The 26,106-nt window shown below is 36.2% G+C and overlaps 2 protein-coding genes across 3 annotated transcripts; both read left to right on the top strand.

Moving 5' to 3' along the window:
• Positions 1-19: 19 nt before the first annotated feature.
• Positions 20-17,012, top strand: LOC128225143 (coiled-coil domain-containing protein 40-like). The gene is made up of 21 exons (XM_052935186.1): positions 20-69; positions 1,900-2,027; positions 2,474-2,697; positions 2,952-3,042; positions 3,210-3,346; positions 3,636-3,929; positions 4,254-4,350; positions 4,707-4,864; positions 5,215-5,355; positions 5,616-5,719; positions 6,041-6,284; positions 6,549-6,731; positions 7,826-8,071; positions 8,341-8,554; positions 8,760-8,929; positions 9,348-9,439; positions 9,655-9,843; positions 10,664-10,784; positions 11,198-11,356; positions 15,922-16,041; positions 16,312-17,012. Exons 1-21 carry the CDS (start codon positions 50-52, stop codon positions 16,438-16,440), a joined length of 3,261 nt encoding a protein of 1,086 aa, XP_052791146.1. The 5' UTR covers positions 20-49; the 3' UTR covers positions 16,441-17,012.
• A 1,369-nt stretch (positions 17,013-18,381) lies between these two features.
• On the top strand, positions 18,382-25,474 carry LOC128243392 (cyclin-F-like). 2 transcript variants are annotated; one of them, XM_052961158.1, is made up of 10 exons: positions 18,382-18,484; positions 19,701-19,867; positions 20,310-20,484; positions 20,687-20,877; positions 21,071-21,232; positions 21,466-21,695; positions 21,894-22,451; positions 22,676-22,775; positions 22,966-23,272; positions 23,465-25,474. In XM_052961158.1, exons 1-10 carry the CDS (start codon positions 18,478-18,480, stop codon positions 23,968-23,970), a joined length of 2,403 nt encoding a protein of 800 aa, XP_052817118.1. In that variant the 5' UTR covers positions 18,382-18,477; the 3' UTR covers positions 23,971-25,474. The 2 variants fall into 2 exon arrangements, with proteins under 2 accessions (XP_052817118.1, XP_052817113.1); XM_052961153.1 differs by lacking the exon at positions 18,382-18,484 and adding an exon at positions 19,256-19,390.
• The last annotated feature ends 632 nt before the right edge of the window (positions 25,475-26,106 follow it).

Raw genomic sequence — 26,106 nt, 5'->3', positions numbered from 1 at the left:
TACCACAATGCATTGTAATGTTATTTCCTGCTAGCAACTCCAAAACAATATGGCGGACAACGAAGACAGGTTAATACATTTATTTTTATTACCCTATTTTAAAAATCCAATAGGAGGACATTGATTTAACTAGTATTCATGGCATTCTCAGGTTTCACATCTGTACGATTTTTATTATTAAATGCTGGCCTTGTTAAATGTTTAAGAAATTTCTGTCCAACTTTGGTCTATTTGACTTCGAGGAAATAAAAATCATGATATTCCCAGCGAATATCATTGAAAATGATAATAAGGAATGAACCTTTTGCGTTGTGAGAAGATTGTCGAATATGACATTCTTTTATTGTATTTGGGAAGAATGAACCCCTGTACCTTACACTGTACTGGCACAATGTACTTAGTATTATTTATATAGTTTGTCTAATTCTATAATGTTATCTGAGCAGTTGTCACTGAATTTCTTAGGGTTACTCTACGCTCACTTTTGTGCATAGCAGTTAAATAGTCATGGCATCGTGGGGCAGGCACCAGCCCCACGACCGCTTTAGAAATGAAGATCAAGCGAAGATCAAGTGGTTCGGTTCCTTTGGTCTTGCCGGAATGGGAGCTTCAGGTCTTGGAGTATCTTGGTAACGCAGCCTGTCAATTTTATTGTTTAGTCACCAGTGATGCATCTGGCTGTCTGCCTCTGTACATTTTATAAGTTGTTAAAAAAAAATTATGGTAACAATCCCAGTCTATAGCAATGTACTCTAAGGTGGGGCGTACGAGTGATAATAATGTTGTTCTTCTGCAGTTCTGGGGGCAGTGCTTTCAGTTTCTGTGAACATAGCAAAGTGTTGAGTTTGCTTTCTGTGTCATCTTGGTGATGTGGGAAGACCATTCGAGGTCTTCAGATATGGTGACACCAAGATATGGGGTTTCAAGCGCTTGCTGTAAGATGTGGTTGTCTAGTTGGTAGAATTTAGATGATTTCTGGTTGATGGGCATGATGTAACACTTCTTTGCATTAAACTGCATCCTCATGTATTGGCCAATACTTCTTGTTGGAGTGTTTAGTGGTGTTTTGCTGTTTCTGATGGTATGATATAGCTTTGGCAAATAATCACACTAAGGACTTGAAATGACTCTGGGAGCCCATTGATGTGACAAAGAAAAAGTAGTGAACGGAGCACTGTGTATTTTGGTATGCCAGAATCGACGCCTCTGATTGTTCGCCTTCAACAGCAACCTTCATACTCCTGTTGGTGAGGAAATCACTGAACCAGTGTTGCCTGTGATCCTGCATTTCTCTAGTTTATGTAAAACTTTACAGTGGGAAAGAGTGTCGAAAGTCTTGCTGAAATCCAGTATTGGAAGGAATAGTTGGCGTTGTATTGGGTTGACCTATTGACCACTGCAGTAATAGCAGTAACACAGTAGTTTATGAACAAAGCTAAATTAGAGCTAGTTATTTCATAATTATTCACATTATTAACTCCTCTCAATTAATATTCTTGCCTATAGATCCTGGAATTTGCCTATTACATAGATGGGGTAACAAGATCAGTAACCACAAAGAAACCTTAAGAAAAATGCATATATGTGTAGGACTGGCACCAAAATCCATCTGAAAAATAGTGGTTAAAAGTACATCAATACACATGGGCACACTGATTAATTGAGATACAAATCCCCTGATACAATACATACTGGTACAACTTTCTGTGTCTGTTTAAAAAGGCCCACTTCAAAATAGGCCCTTTCTCAATACCGTATGTATACTTTATGACATCAAAACCATTGAGCATCTTATAAGTGTTTGTAATCATTTTACAATTAAGAACAATTCATCTGTGATCTTTGTGAAGAATTTAGAAATTTAATCTAACTTTTAGCTTTCTTATATTCTTCATTCAGACCAGCATCTGCTGCCTCCAGGAAGTCTGTGGGAGGAGAGCAGCAGAATGTAGAGCAGTCAGGGTCACGGCCACCATCAGCTAAACCAGGGTCCAGACCTCAGTCTGCTGCAAAATCACCGGCACCAGGTATGAATTAAACATCTTCTTTTGTGTCCTTTTTTATATACTGGTAAATACTTTGTTCATACCTCAATGGTAAACAAATGTCTTTTGTTCATCATCTTTTATTTTGCCTATATAGAATTCTCATGTGTCATCATGTCAGCCTGCCCCATCTGTCAGTCCCTTCCATTACTTAGTCATTCATGATGGGATTTCAAAATACTATAGATTGATCTTCTGGCGGAAGAGAATTGATTTCTTGCATACAGTCTTTAAACATATCTTATGATTTTTATTTCAATACTTGCCTGAGTCAAGCAATAACATCCTGTGTCCATGCCACATACTGATGTTTACATCACATTTATTTTCATTTTATTTTCCATAACTGTCTTAACAATTTTCATTGGTGCACCAAATATTTTTTTCATTATTTATACTTACAAATACAAGTATTGTTTCTTCTCCAGGATCCCGCCCTGGGTCTGCCAAGCCTAATTCAAGGCCCACATCAGCTAAACCTGGCTCCAGACCAGTGTCTGCCAAGTCTGGAGGTTCAAACAGACCTCCATCAGCAGCCAGTGGGAACAGGCCGATTTCAGCGGCTGGTTCCAACAAGCAGCCCTCAGAGACAGGCAGCGCAAGAGGAAGCAGGAAGGGATCTCCAGTGGAAGACAAGCCCCCATCTCCTCAGGTGGGCTGTGATTCCTTGTCACATTTTTCAACTGACCAGTTGATGATGAGTACCAGACTGTTAAAATATTCCAAATCTGGACAAAATGAAGTTATTGTAAACATATGCTTTTGTGCCCCATTTAAATTTTGTAGGCCTTATATCAGCTTTCTTTATACAGTTTGTTTTTACTGACATGCTTTCAATATCTGCATTCACTTTTTCCTATTGTTTCTTAAAAAGTTTCTCACACAGTGTTTATTTCCCATATTCAGGAGGCAGAGGAGGCCGAAGAAGGTGATTTTACAGAAAGACCGGCATCTCGCTCCTCAGCTGGTCATCAGTCTGTCCAGCAGGAGACTGCAGGTAGGAATATTCTCAATGTTGCAAGAACCTGTATTACGGTCATATATTAACAGAATTTTTAAAGAGAAAAGACTTGTAATACACATTTTTTTTCAATTGTTTACAATTTTGCACAGATACATGTCCTGAGTGATCCTTATTAATCCTTGCAACTGGACATATTTCAGGAGGAGATGACTTTGACCTAGAGCAGCTACAGGCAGAGGATTTCACAATGGATCAGGGTTTTGGGCAGCAGATGGTGCCTGCGGGTGGTGGACCTCCAGATGGAGATGGCAGCGATGGATCAGGGGATGATGATGAGGTAACGGTGGCTTTCAGGGTTAACTGAATAGAATCAATGTGATTAGAAATATTAAAAAAATTTTTTTTATAATTTAAAGAAAATGTTTAATTAAGAAAATTATGGAGCCAAGTATTCTTAAATTTTGTATTTTTGGTACAACGGAACATTCATTTATAAATTGCAAAATACAGACTTTCTTTTTCCCTCACTCTCTATATATTATTTTATACATATATATTATATTATTCATTGTGTGTATATCTTAATCCTAATAAACTAGTAATATTGGCTCTTTGTATATGACTAGGAGGATGAAGAGGAGGGAGAGGAGGTAGAGTCAGATGAGGGCAGTGATGCAGAGAGTAATGTAATGGTCGTGCTGGAACCGGACCACCCACTCATGAAGCGCTTCCAAGCTGCACTGAAGAAGCAGCTGTCACGGCAAAATGAGAAGATCACGCTGGAGCTACGAGAGAAGGATGAGGCGCTGCGGACGCGGAAGAAGGAGCGAGAGGACCTTGGTGTGGACCTGTATGGCATCCAACAGGAGCTTGCACGCTACCAGATGATGCTTGAGAAACGACATGATGAATACTCTGAGGTGTGTACTTTATCTTTATATGTTTATGACAGTGGGGTCCGTATGGATATTTTTATACAATATGATGTAATTTACTAAGTGAAGGTTTATGTGAATGTAATTATTCAGTTTTGACATTTTGGATAGAAATAAAATGCGAAATAATTGAAAAAAAGTGTTATCTGATAACAGCTCACATTTTTTATCATTCAGCTTTTTATGGAATACACGATTCAGTAAGGAGTAGACTTGTATGAAATACTTTATTACATATTTTGCATTTGGTAGCATAAACCTGACTGCATTATTAAACTCCTTCATTTCAATTTTGCACATGAATTACAGGTGCAGCAAGTGCGGACCCAGGAAGAACAGCAGCTGGATGACGTTCGCAACATGTACAAAGACCTGCAGTTCTCCGTCAACCAGGAGAAGAAGAAAAGTAAGCTCATGGTTGCTCTTTGTTCTACATTGGGATATGTTTTAGATTTTGAAAATATACTCTTTAGTTAGACCATATAATAGTTGAGAGCTTATAGTTGACGTTTTGAGGTAATGGCATTCACATTGATTTTACACATTGATTTTATTATAAAATAACAAATGGTATGCTTTTGTAGGACTTTGCATAATATCAAAGATTCACCCATTCACTTCATTTTGCATTACAAACAACATTTCTATTAATTAAGGCTGAAAATAATGGAAGTTAAACAAAAGCTGACAAATTTGACTCATGTGTGCCATTCAACCACAGTTCAAAAAAGCTATTTATGTTTTCTTTACTCTTGTTTTCAGCCTCTGAGCTCCAGGGAGAGGTGGAGAATCTAGCACTGCGACTGTTTTACATGCAGAATGCGAAGGAAGATGTGCGCTCTGATATTGCCATCATGAGGCGTGCTGCAGAAAAGGCTGATACTGAAGTCTCTAAGGCAGAGATTGAGAAACAGAAACAGGTACTCTCATAGATAAACTGAATCCTGCTGCTTTTAAATTGTCAGCTAAGTGCCCATCTAAAGGCTGCATAATTATGTTTTTCTTCAATTTTGGTTGTTTGAAGTCAGCTTTTTTTTCATTAACCGTAACCATAGTACTTCACAGTACCAAGTTTCCCAGTACTGTGCTGCTATATCAAACAATGCATTTGTAACTTTTCTCGAAAAAAAAAAACATTAAAAAAAATCATACTTGTTTCCTGTTGCTAGTTTAAATACCAGCTTCTTAGCTCTACCCTGTAAAAAAAAAATTAGACTAAGCTTGTCATACACTTTTATTGATGTATGTTTGCATTTGTTACTTCTTACAGGATTTGTTTGTGGACCGTCTAGTTGAGCGTGTGGACAAACTGAAGGAAGAGATCGCCATGTACGAGGCCCAGCTCACTGCACAGCTCGAGGAAACCAAGGCCGCCAAGGAACAGCTTATGGAGGCCCACATGGAGATTGAGGTCAGTAATGTCAAACAAACATTTAATACTTTCATTATGTGAATTGAATTATCTAGTATCCTCTCCCTGTCAATACCTGTATTTGAAGGATTCATTTGTTACAGCTTTATTAAGTGACAAATCAATAATTCAAATGCAAATTTCTAACCATGAGACACAATGCATGTCCATCTAATTTCTTGCGCTAGATATGAGCATGAATTACTTTTCAGATTATCATTCTTTATGCCACTAAACTTCGGTTTTATTTTCCATAACAGGCAATAAGCCTTGAAAAAAAGCAGCTTTACCAGCAGTGGAATTCCTCCCTGATCGGTATGAGGCGCAGAGACGAGGCACATTCTGCCATGCTTGAGGCTCTCAGGTATCTATATGGTTATCCATGGGGTTACTGTTACATTATATTATTATGCTCATCAATATGATGTAGTGGGATGGGTTTTTTTAATATGGATCTTAGATTAACTAGACAATGATGACATCCAGTAGCATTAACTCACTAAAACAAGGTTTTTATCAAACCCTGATATTAATCCATTAAGGACCTGTTCAAATGCAAACCTATAATTATGTCTATTCTACAAGTCTTTTACTTCAGTTTACAATAATTGGAGCTCATGTAATCTATGTGTGCATTGCCTTAAGTAAGCCTACACCTAACAGTCTCCTTCATTCCAAATTGCAGCCAGCAGCAGCAGAAAGTCCTATCACTGGAGACAGAGATCGAGGGATACAAGAAGTCAATTCAGAAAGAGCAGGAGCAGAATGAGAAACTCACTCTCATCCTCAACAAGACGGAACGGGACATTGAGACGGTGAAGAAACAGCTGACCCAGTGTCAGGCGAAGCATGACGCCCTCAAGTCCGAGTATGCCACATACACCAGAATCCTGCATGAGACCGAACAGAGCCTGAACAGGGCAATGACGGTATGTTGTGTGTATGTTTGAGTATATATGGGATGATTCATGTTAAAATCTGATGAAATAATTCTTTGTGCTTGAAATGAGCCATGGTTATTTAATGTCTAAATTTAATCTTTTCTAAAATTCCTCCATATATGTTCAGCTTAAATTTTTTCACTTGTACTACATAATAAGATTCTGATTTAAAAAATATTAAGAACCTTGAAAAATCGTTCATACAAATGTAAAATTAAAGTTTGTTATGGTATTCACCATATCCACATACAGGACAAAACATTGCGTGAGAACGAGCTGAATGCCCTGAGGAAGCAGATCGAGCGGGAGTACCTGGAGAAGGTCCGCCTGGAAGATGAAATCATGGAGAAGATGAGGTCACAGCTCACCATGGACAAGGCTTCACAGTACACAAAGAAACTCACAACCAAGAAACGAGAACTTACCAAACAGCTGGTAAGATTGGTTTAGCAGGTCATTTAAGCTTAATTTGAAAAGACAAATCTTGGTATGTAATGCAAATGTTTTGCCCTACCTATACCAATTATAAGGGCATCATTTTCTTTTCATGTCAAGGTGACTTACCCATACGTTTATACACAAATAAATCAGTGTGTTCTTTTCTTTAAACCAGGTCAATCAATGATCATGTGATATTGCAAAGTATTTAAATGATAATGCTTCTTATGAATATTAATTATATGATAAATCTTGAAACCCTCCAATCAAATTAACGTTATTTAGTGAGTTTGTTTAACTGTTGGTATTCTAAGTTTTAGATATCTTCTGCATTGGAATTCTGTATTGTGTTAATAACAATAGGCATTATTGCTTGAATGACGAACAGTTTTTATTAAGAATTTTATGTTGGTAATGAGTTGACTTTTAATTTTATAAATGGGATAGCTAACTTCACTTTTGTTACTTTCGGTTGCTGGACACACAAATGCTTTTAAACATCTGGACACACTGGACACACAAATGCTTTTACACATGTTACTTTCAGTTGCTGGACACACTGGATACACAAATGCTATCACACATGTAACTCTCTGTTGCTGGACACACAAATGCTATTACACATGTAACTCTCTGTTGCTGGACACACAAATGCTATTACACATGTAACTCTCTGGTGCTGGACACACAAATGCTATTACACATGTAACTCTCTGTTGCTGGACAAACAAATGCTATTACACATGTAACTCTCTGGTGCTGGACACACAAATGCTATTACACATGTAACTCTCTGTTGCTGGACACACAAATGCTATCACACATGTGACTCTCTGTTGCTGGACACACAAATGCTATTACACATGTAACTCTCTGGTGCTGGACACACAAATGCTATTACACATGTAACTTTCTGGTGCTGGACACACAAATGCTATCACGCATGTTGCTTTCTGGTGTTGGACACACAAATGCTATCACACCTGTTACTTTCTGTTACTGGACACACAAATGCTATCACACATGTTACTCATTGTTGCTGGACACACAAACGTGATAGCTTACTTCACACATGATACATTCTGTTGCAGGAGACACAAATGGCTGAAGTAGAGAATGAAATCTCCCAGAATACACTTGAAGTTTCCAATGTTAAGGCTCGCATTGAGCGTCTGCTGAAAATCTCTCGAGATCTTGATAATGAGATTGCAAGGCAGAACGAGATCATATCCAAGAGTGAGACCGAGATTGTGCGACGTAATGCCATCATTGAGAGGAAACAAAACCTCATCGACCAGTTTAACAAAAAGCTGGAGGTCATAATCAGCAAGGCCGGGGTAAGTTCAACTTTGAAAGACATCTTCGTATTTCCTTTTAAAACATTTTTTGGCTTAATGCACTTATCATAAGTATCTGAAATTGTATAAATAGTTGCAACAATAATGTATACAACTAGCATTAATAGTTTTGTAGTTCTTAAGTTGACAGAAGGACAAAAGCGTCTTAAAAATGATGATTGGTATTTTTTTGACAAAGTTTCTACAGAAAGTTGATAATTTTGATTTCATTAATTTTATTCTTCACCTTTGCTGTATGTCTTTGAAAGGGTGTGGAGCTTGGGCCATTGGAGATCCAGATCAACTCTCTACAGAAGTCAATTGACGCCCGACTCCAGGAGATTGGTGAGCTGCAGCAATTGTGGCTCCGGCAGCAGACAGAGCTGGTACGCCTCTCAAAGGACCAAGAGGAGCAAGACACGGATGTCACCAAGCTCAAGAAACAGTGGACCATCCTCACACAGAAGAAGGCTAGGACAGAAGGTATGGAGAGAAATGTGTCTTTTAAAACACCAATTTGATTTTAAATGGGTGATAAATATTTGGTTCTTGAAAGTGTTAAGAGAAACAAGCTAGAAATAGGAAAATTTGTGGAAACTAATGCTCTGTAGTTGATTGTTCATAATTATAATCTGCATTTACATTTACATTACGCATTATGTATGTTAAAAAAAATATTCTTGTATAGCCGAGATTGATGGGCAGCGTCGAGAGACGTATGATATAGAGCGGAGTATCGGCAACATGCAGAATGACATGGTGAAGCTGAATACACTGCTGCACAAGGAGAAGGGGTCACAGGTCATGCTCCAACAGGACAACATTCTCAAAGAAAATGACTTCATCAACTCACTCAAGGTAGACACTTGGTATTGGGAAATTCATCAAATATTAACTACTTTTTTTTGCCTTTAAAATTAATATATACAAAATACATTGATTTCAAATCATACAAAAAATGTCTTGTTTCAAACATCAACGTTCTAGATTGACAAAAGTAACTTAGTTTGCAGAAATGAGAAAGCATGATTTTTCAAATAAAAATTGGAAGAAAAATTATAATCTGTGTAGAATCTTAACATTTATTCTCTATTTTCTCCACAATCTTACATTCTAACAAGTAATGTTGTACTACATTGTATATAAGTCAGTTATTCATTGGGATGAATAATATTTCAGTTTGTAAATTCATATGAAGACTTTGTTGCATGATTTATGTTATCTTGAATAAATCTAGGAATGTTTGCTGCCTCCTGTATGTATGTGTGTGTTTCAGGATCATGAGCTGGAGTCCGTGGAGTTGCAACAGGACCTGGACGCCCTGAAGGAAGAGAAGGAACGCCTCCTTAACAGCCTTGTCGAGGCAGAGTATGTATTCTATATGATAGTTTTCTCTGCCTTGAGTCTTTCTATTACAGTGCAAATGTGATTTTACACAGGGTGCTTATTAATTAACTTCTTATTTTACAATATTGTTACTTTAAGATTTTGTCAAAATTGGTTGAGATACTTAAGAAGCATATATTGAACTGAAAGCTATTTTATGTTGATATGTTTTCAATGAACCCTATCTCCCATCTCAGGCGTCAGATCATGTTGTGGGAGAAGAAGACGCAGCTGGCCCGTGAGACTCGTGCAGCAGTGGACTCAGAGGTTGGGCAAGGGGAGGTGCGTGCCATGAAGTCGGAGATCCACCGCATGCAGGTCCGCTACGCCCAGCTCATGAAACAACAGGAGAAAATGATCCAGGAAATGGAGAAGGCTGTATCAAGGTAGACCATGCTTATAAGATGTATCCTGCAATGGCTCACTATGTGTCATTGAGCAAATGATCGTATATAATTGATGTTTTCATAAATGGTTCATTATCTGAACTTACGGGGTGCGCTCATATATTCTAAACCAAATTATGTACAAGCCAAATAGCATGCCATAAGTCAACTCTGTATGACTGTACTATAAAAATCCTTGGGTATCCAAGTTTTTCCTACATGTACATCCTCCACGACTCAACGCTCATAGCAAACAACTTTTAATTTAATTTAATTTTTATTATTTTTCATATGCCAGTTAATAAAACGGGACTATTATAGCAGCATAAGGGCAGCGTAGTGTTTTGTTCGATCAATAACTTCAGAATTTGTCCAAATCATCACCAAATTTTGTCAGAATATATATTGGCATAATATCTAGTTTGTTAACCAACAATATAACTAGTCACTAGAGATTAGTCACCCTATTATTATATATAAGATAATTTTACCTTATGGAATCGGTCTTGTCCAAACATTAACTTTACAAGCTAACCATCACCAAATTTAGACAATATGTATGTTGGCATAATGCTTGGGTCAGGTTTGAAAACCAGTCACTTCGTCTTAGTCACTCCAGAGTTATGACCCTCGAATTGGCAAAAACTGTATTAAAAATGTCTGTCCTCTAAATTTGGCTAATTTACAACCAAACTTGTTGTCCTCAATATAGGACTGGTGTGTTTTTCGACCGTTGGCGATTTTGTTGAAATATCTTAAAACTAATAAAATTGTAATATCAATTGCTCACTGTTAGCTAACATTAATTCCCTGTACCCAGGCGTGACACAATTGTAACGCGAGGCGATGCCCAGCAGAAGATGAGTAAGAAGGTGCTGACCAAGGGAACATTCGAGCGACAAATGAACGAGACCAGGAAGAAGATCAAACAGACCATACAGGTTCTAGTCTAAACTGTCACCATGTTTCATATATTCTTATATAGACGGATATAACAATAAACTATAACTGTGATTTTATTCCATGTATCTCAAATATTTATTGAAAAAAACAATGATGGATTATATCCTAATCAAAAGATCATTTCACTGTTTCTCACATTTGAGCCTGTTTCAGGGTAAAAAAGACCTGAACACAATCATTTAAATATCAGTTATTACCTATGAAGAATTGTAAGCATGAACAAAAAATAAATTGTTTAAGTGTAAGATTTTAATATGTAACTGAAACAAACATTTATCCTCTATATCATTTGTACAAATTAAAATTTTAACTTTTCTTAACTTTCTCGAACTACATGATTGCAAATATATTGTATAACTAGGCAGTTATAACATAAACTATTACATGACAGGAGGCCAACTCATGTGATGATGAGATCAAGCAGCTGCGGGACCACCAGACTGATCTGAGCAGTGAGCTGGAACAGCACCAGGTGAATGTCCAGCAACTCCAGAGCAACTCTGACACCATAGATGGGGATATTGACAGACTCATCGAGGTCAAACAAAAGGTTAGTGGTTGGTGATATTGTATTATTGTCAAACAGTCTGTGAGTCGCATCAGATTTGCCAAAATGATCATCCTGCTGCCCTTCATGAGATTGCCAACCTGATCATCCTTCTGTCCTTCATGAGATTTACCAAACTGATCATCCTGCTGTCCTTCATGAGATTTGCCAAACTGATCATCCTGCTGTCCTTCGTGAGATTTGCCAAACTGATCATCCTGCTGTCCTTCTTGAGATTTACTAAACTGATCATCCTGCTGTCCTTCATGAAATTTGCCAAACTGATCATCCTGTTGCCCTTCATGAGATTTGCCAAACTGATCATATGGTTGCCCTTTTTGTTGTTTCTTAAAAAACAATAGCTAGGCTTAGATAATTGTTATGGGGAGACCATTGCTTAGAATTTATTACATGTACTTAAAAGGACTGAGAAAACAGCTTTTTTATTGAAGCTTTACATAATGAAACAGCTCTGTTTTTAATGCTTATGATGGATAGGAGAGTATATTTTACCCATAAGATTTATAAAAAATAGCATGCTTGAATAGCGTATTGTGTCTTGCAGAATATACTCGCTACTTTCACTGAGGAAAATTTATTGCCTTTCAAATATACATGTCAAACATGCAGGCTGAGAGTGACACAACAGATTAAAGATAACTGTTCCTGAACATAAAAACAATACAAATTAAATTTGTTGAAAGCAATTAAAATTGACATGTACAAATCTGTTTACAAATTTATGACCTTGAAAAGCATGATAATAAAAATGATTTTGCTTCAGGGTTTAAATTTTCCAGCAAGGTTAATAAAGAGTTGACAAAGGAGCAGATCTACGATGAAATAAAATGATAAATATAATCAATCTGCTACCATTGACAATATTGCTTTAGACTTAAATGTATCTCTTTGTACTGATTTTTGAAATTAGCTTTTTACCTATTTTACAGATGTGTTCAAAGATTCCCTGTTTATTATTTCGCAAATATTATGTGACATTTCTTCTAATGTCATAATGTATCAAGCAAAAGGCATTTAGTCAAATATAATTTAAAGGTAAATTAAAACAATGATAAGTTTTTGAGAGAAAAAAACAAAATCTATTTTAGTTATGTTAATGGATGTCATATTATTAAAAAATAAAATTGATGGGAATAATTTAAGGTCATTATTGCTATCTCTCATATAAGGACATTAAAATGGTAATGTACCTTTATACTCAAATTTATCTGATAATGTAAACATGAATTTTATTACTATTTATTAACACCAGAGCTATAAAACTATACATCACAGTTATATCAATATTTGAAACTGTTATTCTAACTGCAGTTTGAAATTACCGCTAAATTTAAACAATTGGTTTCATGTCGTTTGAATGGACCAGACATCTAGCCGTAGGGAACAGGTTAATAATGGATGATGTAACTGTCAGCTGATGACATGAAGCATTTTCTGCCGCTTTTTAGAGGACCCTGAGGCATGGAGGGGACAAACAAAAGCAGTTTGAAATGACCCCTGACTGTATTTAAATTTTGGAGGGAAAAAGTTTTCTTAAAACTATACCTTTACGAAACTGGGCAATTTCTGAATCTTAACTTCTGAAAGTGATATATTACCAACATTTTTTTTCTGTATTTGTTGGTGGATGTTTTTGTTTAATTGAAGTTTACACAACTTCAACCTCAGCTGAGGAATGGGAACTATTTCTCTGGTTGCGTTTGTGTTTTTACAAAGTCTTTTGTATCTAACTGGCCATTATGGTATGGCTTTACAATAATCATATTTCTGCATACCACCCACATATTTGCATGTGACCTCCACACCTTGTCCTCTCTGATATTGATGACTGGCCTTTGTGTAGGTGTGACTTCTATTGCATCCTTTGCAACTGAACCTGTGAAATCATGCCAACGAGCTTGCTTTGAAAATTACCCAAAATATTTGGTCCCAACACCTAAGGTGATGACTTCTGTAAACCCCCTGCCTGGTAATGACTTATTGACCATAGATCTGGGTGATGACTTTGTCACTTTACTTTACTTGATTGCCTTTGATGTAATGTTTTTGAAGTATGCAGTATGTTGTTTTTTTGTAGACATTTATTTAGTGAAAGGATGTGATAAAAAAATGTTGGTACAGTCTCAATTTATAGACTGATGTTATTCAATTCAAAGTGCCTAAGATAACTTTATAATGTTCCTTTAGCTTCAATGAAATTCACAATGCACTGTTAGTAAACATCTATTGTGCAGCACAAAATGTCTATGCTTTTGTCTTGTTCAAGTAAAACTCTACAGTATTGTTGCCCTTTAATGATGTATACACCTAGACTGGTCAAATATTGACATAACACAATCTCTGTTTGTTTCTAATTGACCATTCATTGTATCTGGGGCTTACTTTGATAAACTTCTATTGACCTTATCTCTTTCATGTGGAGTACATTTTCCATGTGTGCCATTGACGTCCCTTGTGATGGCCCCTTTTGATGACAAATAGCTGATTTGATATTTATTTTTTATTCGAATGCTTTCAGTATCTAAAAGAAATTTCTAGTCATTACTTCTAAGGCATACTTAGTGTGATTTGAATGAACCAAATACAGGATTAATGTGATGATAATCTGTTTAGGATTAAAGTTACGTCATCTGTCAGCCCCCTGTAGCTGCCATTAATATATGTGTGAATACTTTGCCTTTTATGTCATATAATCAGGCTTATCTCCTTTGAAGATGGTTGACTATTTCAAAGTAATAAAAAAGATACTGAATGGTTGTAAAAGAAAAAAAATGTTACAAACACTATACAATTTTACTGGTAATAGTTGTTTTGTTTAAATAAACAGTAATGCCAATACAGCCTTTTTAACAGTATTCTTATTGCAATTACACCATAGATAGGTTGTAAAATGATACAAATGTAGCTGTAAAACACAAATGCAGAATGGCTGCAGTTTTGAAATCTTATTATTGGCAATTACTCGCCCAAGATAAGATTACATATTGGCTTAATTATTGGCATAATGGCCCAACAATATCATACTCCTAGTTTGTTCCATAAACCTATAAAAAGGTGACTGTGTGTGTGTAACACTTTACTTATATGTTGTAAACACATGTTTGATAGGTCTATTAGGGGGCATAAATAAAGCTAAAACTGGCACCAATAACTGCAATTACTGTTGACATGTTTATTAACAGCAATTACAATGCAGGTGGTGTAATAGGTTGTGAATATGATTATAGCAGGATCTATTCCTAGTTAACTAGGTGATGGTCTCAGTTTCCACACAAGTCTAACACTCAGGCTCTAATTTGGTTTTTTCACTGATGGTGTCAGTATAGGTAGAAAATCTGTTAGCCTGGTCACTGCCTAAATTTGTCCTGTCCTTTTTCCACACTTTCTGGCCAGAGGCCACCAATTAAATTAATTCATGTAATGGTCCATCTTGGTAGCTTCTGAAGCATTATTTAACAATCAAACCACTTTGTAATTACAATTTTACAAACAGTTTTCTGACGCCTTTAAACCAAAGAAGTGTGAATTTGGCCTCAGGGTCTTTCTTCTCCCTAGTTAAAATAATTTTGGTCCTTCCTCGTTGTTGACTGAAGAAGTTTGTCATGATTCTTATCTGTGGTGTATCTTTAGAAAACAGAAATTGAGTAATTAGCATGTACACTGATGATGACAAGATATTGCAACCGACACACTTGAGTAAAAGGAAGGACAGTCTTTTTATATCTGTCATCTCAAATGCCAACTTTACTTGATGAGGAACAGAGTAAGAGATGCTGAAACTCTAAAATCAAACTTGGCATTGACTTTATCAATGATTTACTGGTACAAATTTTAAAACAACTTATAAACAGTTACATTAATGCTGTAAGATCAACAGCCCATTTGATAGAGATAAAGGTAATGGGTTTGGTGATTGTTGAAGAAGACTAAACTGCTATAATAACTGTTACAGCTAATGCGCATATCTGATACAGGATTTATTCTTTTGTAACATTTGCTAAGGCTTTACAAGATTACTGTTGATCAACTTTGATTTGTCCCTTTTAGCAGGCATGGCCTGTCACAACATGTCAAAGTAAGGCTCAGATTAAATGTGATAATCTGCAATAAATAGGATTTTTAAGGAGATACAAGCTTACTGTAAAATGTTTTCTCTGATTTGTTAAAGTTGTATACAGCTGCCCACCTGATTTCACTTTAATCCCTGTTGCTTGGGAAACAGAAATTTCATCAAAAGGAAGCAAATCACCAAAAATGTTTAACCCTTAATTTCCCTATTGTTTTGTACATAAGGTTCAACTTGCAGAGTGAAATATTTCTCCCACTTATATTATCAACACCAGAAAATAGACGCAACACAAAAGTAAAGAGTATTTATACATTAATACATAAACAACCACTTTATAAAATACAGTGCACGCATTTGTTTAAATGGCATTGTCTTCTGAGAAAGGCTTGGTTTGAGTCCTACATCTAATATATGCATCCTCACTCTTGAGAAGAAAAAGGTGTTGATACTAACCATGTAATTCATGGGTTTGTTACAGAACCTGACTGAGCTGTTGAGTCGCCAGCAGAAGATGAAATATTTCCAGCAGGCGAAGGACGGAAAGTACACACGCCTGTGTAAGAGTGAGGCCTCCCTTGAATCAGAGTACCAGAAACAGGTATATATTTATACCAGGGCTAAACATAGGCAGAGTTCTAGTATCATTTTGGAGGACTTAAAGACTCGTTTTCCTGCATATTTTATAAGCATCAATGGCTAAATAATAAATGAACTCTTACACCAAAAATGTTTAAATGTCATTTTCAGTAAGCAATCATGCTAAAACAATAGGAACAGGGTATAATATATATAGTATTAAGTACATATAACATGCTAGAAGTCATATGTTGCAAAAACTTTCATACATATTATTTATTTCTGCATTAAGGTTGACAGAATGCAAGCTCTGAGCGCAATTGTGGACAGACTGAACCAGGAATATCCCCATGCCCAGCCTACCCTGCGTCGTGTTACGGTCAACCTCAGCTCTAAGACTGCAGGAGACGAGAGTGTATAAAACAGTCGTGTTTAGAATGATTGTGGAAAAAAGTTTATTGTTGTTATATGTTCACTGAACAAAAATATAATATAAGTATTTTAGCAGTGCTGTGATACATGAGTATTTATTACCATTTCTTTGTCAATAAAATGTGTACTTTTTGTAATGATTTATTTTTATTATTTTCTTTCTTCACTCATAAAAAATATACATGCATATCTTGTTTTACTAAATGCACAGATCTTTCTGTGGGTTAAAAAAAATGAAACAGTAATGAGATCATTATAATGTGTCTTTTTCTGTGTTTTACACTGCCACATTCTGTGAGAATGTTTTGTGAGTTCATATGTGGTTAATGCTACTTTAATGTCATTATTCGCTATTAATTATTACCAGGTTTATTACCAATTGAAACGTTTGTGGTATACATTTTATTTTAAATTCACTTTGCCCAAGAGCAGTTTGCATTTTTGTTCCTTGTATTGATCAACATGTGTTTTATTGTATATTTATGTCATGTACATGGCACTTGTTTTGGATAAAAAATATTGTCATTTAACATGTTATCAAATAAAGTCATGATAAAAATGTCTTGCTATTTGTTCATTGCTTTTTTATTTAAGAATGCTGGTATGTGTTAAACCTGGTACCAGTAACAATCCTACTCCCAGGTGAAAGTGAGCAGCCTACATAGAGGCGTTGATACTGCCCAAAGCAACCTTTGTTGAATGACATAAATGTACCAAACTATTTGGCAGAAAAACAATATACGATTTCAATGCAAAATTAATGAAAAATACATGCGAATGATAATGCCAGAATGACCCTTTGGTATTAGGGCTATTCCTAATCCAGGAATAAACGAATATAATCAGTATCTTTGTTTACGGACCGTCTGGGAGGGACTGTTTATCAATGGGTTGGCCCTAATGAGGGTCTGCTAGATCGATCCGATACCCGTTATCAAATACCCGGGCTTATCAGTACATAAGTAACTGTAGATGAACAATGTGCGGTTCATTACCATGATTTTCATGGAAATATCAGTACGCAGAAAAGCACGATATTTGAAAAGAATTTATCTAAATTAGTTTTGTTCTGAAAATGTAAGTTAACTTTGTTCAGGTAGATGCATGTAAATGGCGATTATCTGTCAATATTATTGTCTGTAAGTCTGTCCCCTATTTGGCGCCTGTGGATGGACACGTGCCGCTAAATCAGTAAGGGCGGCGGTCAATTAGGGGATGAAAGGGAGGGGTAATTAGCAAAAGCATGGCGGTAACGGGATTCATCATTTTACCATCTGTCCTATAGCTTATTTATTTGGATAATCAATTGCCTTTTCTTATATTAATCTAAGTGCATCCGTTAATTATCATACAAGTACTGACATCGTTGGGGTGTCATCACAACTGGTATAAAGACAATTTAAAAAAAATAAATAAATAAACGAAGTCATTGAAAATGACTGTGTAAACCAAAGTTGTCTTGAAATATAGAAAGGTATTCTTTGACACATTCTTCAGATGGAATCGTTGTCCCTGTTTTTATTACCTCAACATGACACGCGCCAGATAAGTGTGTGTGACCATGCATTTGTTTATTCAGTAGACGTCACGCTGATTTTAGTGATGTCAAAATTCGAGATCCCCCATCACCGGCCCGATTTCCAAAAAAAAAAAAAAAAACATATAATTTTATAAACTTACACTTGTACAGTACATAAAATATTATATTTATTTATATCTGTACCATGGTATATCATTTTATTCATTTATCAATTTGTTCGGCATCTTTCAAGTCATCCCGTTTATTGACCCTATCATGTCAATCAGCATTGGCCAATCAACGCGCGCGATGTTTGAAATTTGAAAATGCCCCGGGAATCTTGGGAAAGGGGAGGTTTCCCTCTGTTTATAAACGAACACCGTTATCAGCCAATCAACTACTTGCGTACATCTCTAGTTCACTGTCAGTTGAATGAATGTGTGTCTGAAAGGAAGATGAACATTTGCATTGTGTTGTAACTTGTAATTTTGTGATTAAATTGGAAATATGAAAGGTATGTATCTTATCGATTTATAAAAATGCATTTCTTATAGTTATATCAATTTACAGGATAAGTTTGAAACTTTTTGAAGTTCAATTTCAGTTTCACTTTCAAAATCGGTTTGAGGCTCAAACTTTAGGGTTATGAAAAATATTGTTAGCTGCGTTTTACGTTTAGTTACTTTTCTAATTTGTTCATTTATAAATGTGCAGTAAGCTTTTATACTATATAGTTACAGTATCATTTATGTAGAGTAAATTAAAAATAATAGGAGCAATACTATACTGCCCTAGTGTAAAACTTTGTTGACCTACATGTAGTTAACATAAATGGCTTGAAATTCTTTAAATAATAATACACCTTGAAATAAAAACTTTGTAAGATAAAATAAATAAACTTGACGTAGTCAATCCGAACATTATTTTTCTGTTTTATTTATTATGCATTTCGACCGTTGACCTATTGACCCACCGCTGCACTACTAAAGTTTAAATTTAACCGTTAAATATATTATCTCCGTTGACTGGCGGCTCAAGCAAACATCAATCGATTATTGATTACCATTGTTATCATGTTCAATAGATTAAGCATATAATTATAGGCATGAGTTTGAACGTGTATGTATATGGGAAATCCCGTTTAGACTTGAATTCAATGTAACGGAACATTTGATTGGGTAACGGAGTTTCAGGTGTAAACTTGTGCCATGGAAGAACCAATCATTGTTGCTAATTCCCAAAACAAGTCTTAAAATAGAATCAACATGTGTTCGTACATGTAAGGTGTTAATCCGTTTATGAAAATGGTACATATGGAATGATATGCCATATAAATATCAATTCAGTTTTGGATGGATAGTAAATAACTTTAGCATCCCTTGGATTTTACATAAAATTACAATGGTTCTTCTATCATATTGTAAGTGAAACTGACTTTCAATCAAAATGAATATTAAATTAGAATATTGATTTTTGCAAGTTTAACATAATATTTACAATAAATTTAAATGAAAGAAAAGAATCAACGGGGAAGTAGATCAGTTTAATTTGCCATTGAATGATAATTTGATGAAATGACATATGACAGTTGCTTGACAACACATTGTTTATTTTGTGCAGTTTGACAATGTGTTGCATCTTAGCAAAATTGTGTGCTCATTTCATGTATGACATCTAAGTTCTTGTAGATCTGCATCAGGTATTTATCTAATGGTGTAATATATTTTCAGTTTTAAGGATGGTTGGTGGACTTCAAAAGTCTCCGAATGAGTTTTTACCTGTACACAAATACCACAGAAGCTTTCACCAGGGACTGACAATATGGGACCTTCCAGAAGAGATCATTGTTCACTTGCTCAAAAGTCTCCATGTAAAAGATCTCTTGAATATGAGACAGGTAATATATATTGCTATATATTTAAATTTAAATTACTTATATTTGAATTATGGATTCGAGATGTATATTTCAGTTGCAATTACTTTATTGATAAATGTTACCATGTATTGGATTCATTATTGACAGATCAATATTTGCTTGTGATGCTGTCATCAATTGGACAAATATTGGACACCAATACAAAAGGCATTTGATTGTTGAATATCACATAGCCAGAATGTGTTGATTTGTTGTGAAAATTGTGATGTCTGTGCCATTACCAGTTATTGCGTGTGATATAAGCAGATAAGAACGTTAATGAATGACAGCATGTTCTAACAGGGAAGGTGCTATACACCTGCCTTACCTATAGTTTTTTTTTCAATAAAATTAATTTATTATTGCTACTGATGCTAAAAAATGATGTCCAATGAAAAAAAAAACTTAAATTGTTTCTTTTCAGGTGCATCCATATTTTCGAGATCTCATTGACAACTCACAGTCTGTATGGACGTTTGTAACATTCCAAGAGTCGTGGCCATCAGCAAGCAACCTTCATCATTTTGATAAAGCTGCATCTGTTGGGAATATTGAAGCTTTAGTCAAACTTGCCATCGCCTATTTATACAATGAAGGATGTAAGTTAACCAAGTTTATCACATTGATAACATTTATTTGAAAACATAATGCATATAAAAAAGGAGTAAAACATCAAGAAACATGTTTTATATAGATCAAGAATGTATAATGGATGCAAAAAAGGGATAAGATGTCAGTTAAAAAAGAAGTTGTTTTGTAAGTTTCTTGGTATTATTGTACTAATATGACCTTATATTTCAGTACCCAATGACAGTGATGGCAAGAAGGTGTCCCGTAATGGCACGAAGGCCGCAGAGATGTTCTGTAGGGTGGAAACCCTTACTCCCATGACATCTCCTTTCACCTGGCTCTTCATCCGACCCCCATGGTCCCTGAACGGCGCATGCTGCAAGGAATGTGTCTTCAACTACATGAAGGACTATCTGAAAAAGGTGGGTGTGTTATTTACAAGTGTTTGTATTAAACAATTGTTAATTGTTAACTAGTGTTTAATTTAAAAAAAATCTACATGTCATTATTTACTATTAATAGTCTATATTTCTAACAAAGGATAAACATTGTGCAAGGCAGCTTATTGAAAGTTCTCAAATGAAATACATGTATATGTAATTAACTTTTCTTCAGAATGGCTGTAGCAAGATCCAGGTGTGTGTGGCGAAGACCCTGCAGCTTTTGAACCGCGAGACCCATGTGGCTGACATCACCTCACACCTTAACATAGCCACCAGCCAGGGATCTGGCATCGCAGCCTTCCTGTTGTGGGAACAGATGAAATCTCAAACCTCAGTGAGTAGCTTAGTTAAATTCATTCATTTATGTAAACAGATCTAAGCAAGTGACTATTAAGAACATTATGAGAATGAAACAGTGACTTACATTTATAATTGGAAGAGATTGCTGGATTTGAAGTATAACACACAGAGCATGTGAATACATAAATAATAAAACAATATTTTCAAATAATGAAACAGTACTTCCACCTGTTCCACATTAGTCTACAACATACCCTACTGTTGCAGGTTTTGGACAAGGCAGGAGAGCTTGAGGTGATTCGTAAGTTGAGGGACATCTGTACGCTTGGCCAGTTGGAGGCGCGGTTAGAGCTGTGTAAATACTACTCTGTTGCAAAATATGGGGGCATCTCACGCACAAAGGCCATGACATTTATACGAGAGTTTGTGCATTCCGTCCCAGCACTCAATACTCAGGAAAGCTTTCAGAGATCTCAAGAACTCACTCCATCAATGAGGTACATAGCATACATTTATCTACATACAGATATTACTCATAATTGATTTTCGATAAATTTATGGTTGCAATTTAGTGGTATAAGGTAGAACACTTAAAGCATTTATAAGGATTAAGGTAATTTGCGTTTTAGAAAAAGAAAACAAGAGCATTTATTTTCCCTCTTGCTATATTGATAAATGCTTTTTTCTATTTCTAGGTACATTCTAGTCGACTGGCTGGCAGAAGTTGCGGCCATGAAGATGTTCTCAACTCACACATTCCATGTGGCTGTCGGCGTAGTGGACAGGTTCCTCAAGCTCAACTCTGTGCCACGCTCCAAACTTCAGCTGCTTGGTGTGTCAGCTATGGTACTGTGCTCACGGTTCTTGGGCTCTGACATCATCACGATCCGGGAAGCAGCATGGCTTACAGACAATACATACAAGTATGAAGATGTGGTGCGTATGATGGGTGAGATCACTGCCACTCTACGGGGAAATCTGCGCACCGCGACCAGTGTGGACTTTGCAGAGATTTTCAACACATTGATGGGTCATGACCAGCGCCTATGTTACCTGTCTCAGTACATCTGTGAGCTGGCGCTGCTACAGGCAGAGATGGGGCAGTACAGCCCTGCGGAGACCGCCGCCAGCGCAGTCATGTTGGCCCGCCTGCTCACAAAGACAGAAAATACATGGCCTGCTGCCATACAGGAGGCCACCGGCTTCACTATAGAGGACCTCAACAGATGTGCTTTCCACATGCATGAGAAATGGTACGTGATAAATTCTTACAAAGTACCATAAAAACAAGAATCTTGAAATAAAAAATGAGAAAAAATATCCTGTTTATGGTTAAATCATCATAGTTTTTCTTTACTTGTATTCTGCAAATGACCTCAATCTTAAAATAAAGTTATGATTTATCCACACATATTTTTTTCATTAATTGTATCCCTTGCATATTTTTGTAGTAATGATGATAACATTTCATTTGCAGTTTCCTGGAGGGTTCAGTGGTCGATCATAGAGACGTCACTCTTCAGGCTGTGAAGCAGAGATATGCTGATGATGACTGCTGCAGAGTCAGTGAAATTGAGGTAGGTGTACTACACATCACTTGATAGTTAAATCTTTCTCAACAATAGCTATGTACAAGGATCATTATTTTAATTGCATCTAGTATTTCCAGCAAATTTATTCTATATCAACTGAAGACCAGTCAAACAATTAAAGTCAATGTCACAGCCAGTACATACACCATTTTCATCATGTGTCTTGTTGATGCAGATAATCAGTTACAAGGAGCTGTGTAAGATGCTGGGCGTCACCCATCACTTTGTCAATGGCATGGACATCCACGTTCGGTTCCGCAATGATGATGAGCTCATTGTTTCTCCATCCCGAAAGAAGCGCCGTTCAGGTCTACGCAGCATGTCATTCAAGGTGACGAGTACACCAAAGACTCCACGCACACAGCTCGACAGGCCGATGGTAGACTCCCCAGAGAGATTGTCCTATCGTCTGAATGACTCCATTCTCTCTGGTTATGATGGAGACAGGGAAGATGATCTGGATGACTCAATCATTGTTGATGGTATGTGAGCATTTTTTCCCCATTATATATTATATATGCCTTCTATCAGTATCACAATTTAAATTCATGAATATGGAAATGTTCTTGTAGTAAAATTGCAAACATTCATCTTCACATTCAGTATGTTAAAATATGCAATCAATGACAAATTTCTTGACTTGTAAGTACAACTCTTGTTATCTTCACTTTCAGAGAGTATAGAGGACTTGAAGCGTGAGGTTCTGCTAGATGAGGGGGTCCACTCAGGATCAGAGAACAACTTCGAGGCATTCCTGTCTAGCGACAATTCCCGCTCACCACAGAAATCCACCATTAACCTCACAAACCCATCGCCATTCAAACAGTGTCTTTCATTCACTAGCTCAAACTTTGACTGTGATAACACCTCCGGCATTTCTTCATCTCAGAGCTCAGCATTTGAAGAGGGTCCATCAACTTCTGGTCACACATCATTTCGCCTGTCCACTGGCGAGTTTTCTGGTTCAATGTCTTTCATCAACCTTAAGTCAACCTCCATGACTCTGCGATCGGCTAGTGTTAGCATGGGAGCATGCGGATCTCAGTCTAGTGACTCAGATTTTGAGTGCGTCAAACGACCCAGAGGGTCAAGGTCACCACGTCATATGACCTTACGGAGCACACCAAAACGCAGGAGTAGAAGGTTGAGTGGAGGAAAAACCACTTTCATATTCAAGTAACAGTCTGTTTATCGTAGACCAAGACTGAACCAACTGTTGTCTTACAATCAAGTGCAATGTTTTAAAGTGAATCAAATCTTGTGATGCCATTTCTTGATAGTCATAACATAATGAGGTTTAATTGCAAAGGAATAGATGTTGTGTAGTGATATTTATATAATGCTTTGGGTTCATGTGATGTTGCAAGTTACTATGGCTTTATATAATTTGCATAACCCAGACACATCCATGTGATTGTCCATTGTGATGCATTGTTGTGAGCGTTTTTTAAGATGCCTCTTATGTGATGAATGTTTGGTAAGTGAGAGTGAGACATATCTCATATGTTTTAGGGGTTAATGTCTCAAACATGGTATTTCATAGCAAAGTAGCCAGCACGCAATGTGGATAACGGTAGCCAGCACGCAATGTGGATAACGGTAGCCAGCACGCAATGTGGAGAATGGTACAAAATGTCCATTTGTAGGTAAATTCCAGTACATTATGTGCTCTGGTGTGTATAGTTCTGTTAGGCAGATTTTGGTGCTCTTATTGGAAAGTAAATTATTGGCATATAATATTTAAAAGTTCAGGTTATTTATAAGATAGATTTTGGATTTTTTTAAAAAGAGCTTAGCAATTATATTGCAGTGTAGCTTTTTGAAAAAATAATTATATAAAATGAAATTTCGTAATGAATTTTAAAAGTATAGCTGTGCTATAGATGTTTTTCTGAAGCATGTATTTGTGCTATATTTATTGTATGAGATGTGTATAGTGTAAATGTAATATAACTGTTTTGTAAGAGGTTTTCTATTGACTTGTTTGAGATTACTATCCAAAGGCATTATCAGCATGATCATCATGTGTTTATATATCTATATTTAAATCTGAGGTCTCAGAAAATCTTGATATCATATGGCAGCATTTTGTTTTATATGAATCTTTTTATGTCTGTTCCTGTATTTGCAGGATGCTCCCTCATTAATTTAATTTTGACCAAGTATGTATTATTTATGCGAATTATTTAGAGATTTTACATTTTACTTTCTTGTATTATTTTACTTCAAATATTATTTTTCATGCTGTTTCCAGTCATGTTTTGTATTCATTGCTGCATATTTATTTTGTTCATATTGATCTATAAAGTGATTAATCATTCGTTTTATACAAAAACTATTAATTAATTTCCATTGCCTGTTTGGATGTATATTTGTTGAAACTTGAAAGTTTATCCCTGAAGCAAATGTTTGCATGAATAGTAAAGCTACATAAATAACTACGCACAGTTTTAAACACTTTTAAAGCTTTATTTGTCTTTTGTAAACTTCATTTTATGTCTGGTAGTGTTTTGTTACAGAGATCTTTCTTGCCTCTTTCTATCTCTTCTGTCTGAGTGATTATGTTGAGTGATGATACGCACCAAGTGTGTACAGTTATTGTCATATATCGTTTGTTTACAGATATATATATTATATTTATATTAATGATTATTTTTTGTACAATTAAATTTCATAAAACATTAGTATGTATTTGTTTCATATAACAGAGAGACTTTCACAATTCCGGTCCCTGTGTACAACATGGTGCTGGGTAAATGAACAGGATATGTTCACATGTGTACCAGTATTTCGGACATAAGTTAATGATCATCTGATGTTCACATGGGCACCAGTATTTCGGACATAAGGTTAAAAGTAGATGATGTCATGTAGCACTAATAGTTGGCAGTTTGGGACCTTTGGGGTTTTGAAATGAAGACGTTCTCCTGGTACATCAATAGCTCGGATTTTTGGTTTATAAACAGGAACTGTTTTCGTGGTGCACCAGTATTTCGGGACTGGACGGTTGAAATTATCGTAAGGCACAAACACTTCGGATCTGTTCGGTAATGAATGGAAGTTGATCTTCAGTAACATGGGCCTCAGGTAATGAGCAGAAGATATTCTCATGGGCACCAGTATCTCGAGCATACGGTTAATGGACAGGAGCTTTTCTCGTTGTGAACTAACTTATCGGCCATAGGCTTGATCTTGTCTCCCTTTTGACTGAAGAGAGACACATTGCTTTTGTCGTAGTTTATTGTCCGCTAGTCTGTCTGTCTGTCCGTTCTTTACAGTTTTTGCCGCGCGTATCTCTAAGACTAGATTAGCCAGA

Source organism: Mya arenaria, chromosome 2 (assembly GCF_026914265.1).
Source record: "Mya arenaria isolate MELC-2E11 chromosome 2, ASM2691426v1".
In the NCBI taxonomy this organism is placed as follows: domain Eukaryota; kingdom Metazoa; phylum Mollusca; class Bivalvia; order Myida; family Myidae; genus Mya; species Mya arenaria.
This window is presented reverse-complemented; position numbering and strand designations above follow the sequence as displayed.

Bases quoted from the DNA above. Each gene is read 5' to 3' on its own strand.
- LOC128243392 (XM_052961153.1), top strand. From the start codon at position 19,294: ATGCCATATAAATATCAATTCAGTTTTGGATGGATAGTAAATAACTTT. The intron at 21,696-21,893 runs GTACATAGCATA...TTCTATTTCTAG, and splicing joins GAACTCACTCCATCAATGAG to GTACATTCTAGTCGACTGGC. The intron at 22,452-22,675 runs GTACGTGATAAA...TTTCATTTGCAG, and splicing joins TTCCACATGCATGAGAAATG to TTTCCTGGAGGGTTCAGTGG.
- LOC128225143 (XM_052935186.1), top strand. From the start codon at position 50: ATGGCGGACAACGAAGACAG. The intron at 3,930-4,253 runs GTGTGTACTTTA...CATGAATTACAG, and splicing joins GACATGATGAATACTCTGAG to GTGCAGCAAGTGCGGACCCA. The intron at 5,720-6,040 runs GTATCTATATGG...TCCAAATTGCAG, and splicing joins GCCATGCTTGAGGCTCTCAG to CCAGCAGCAGCAGAAAGTCC.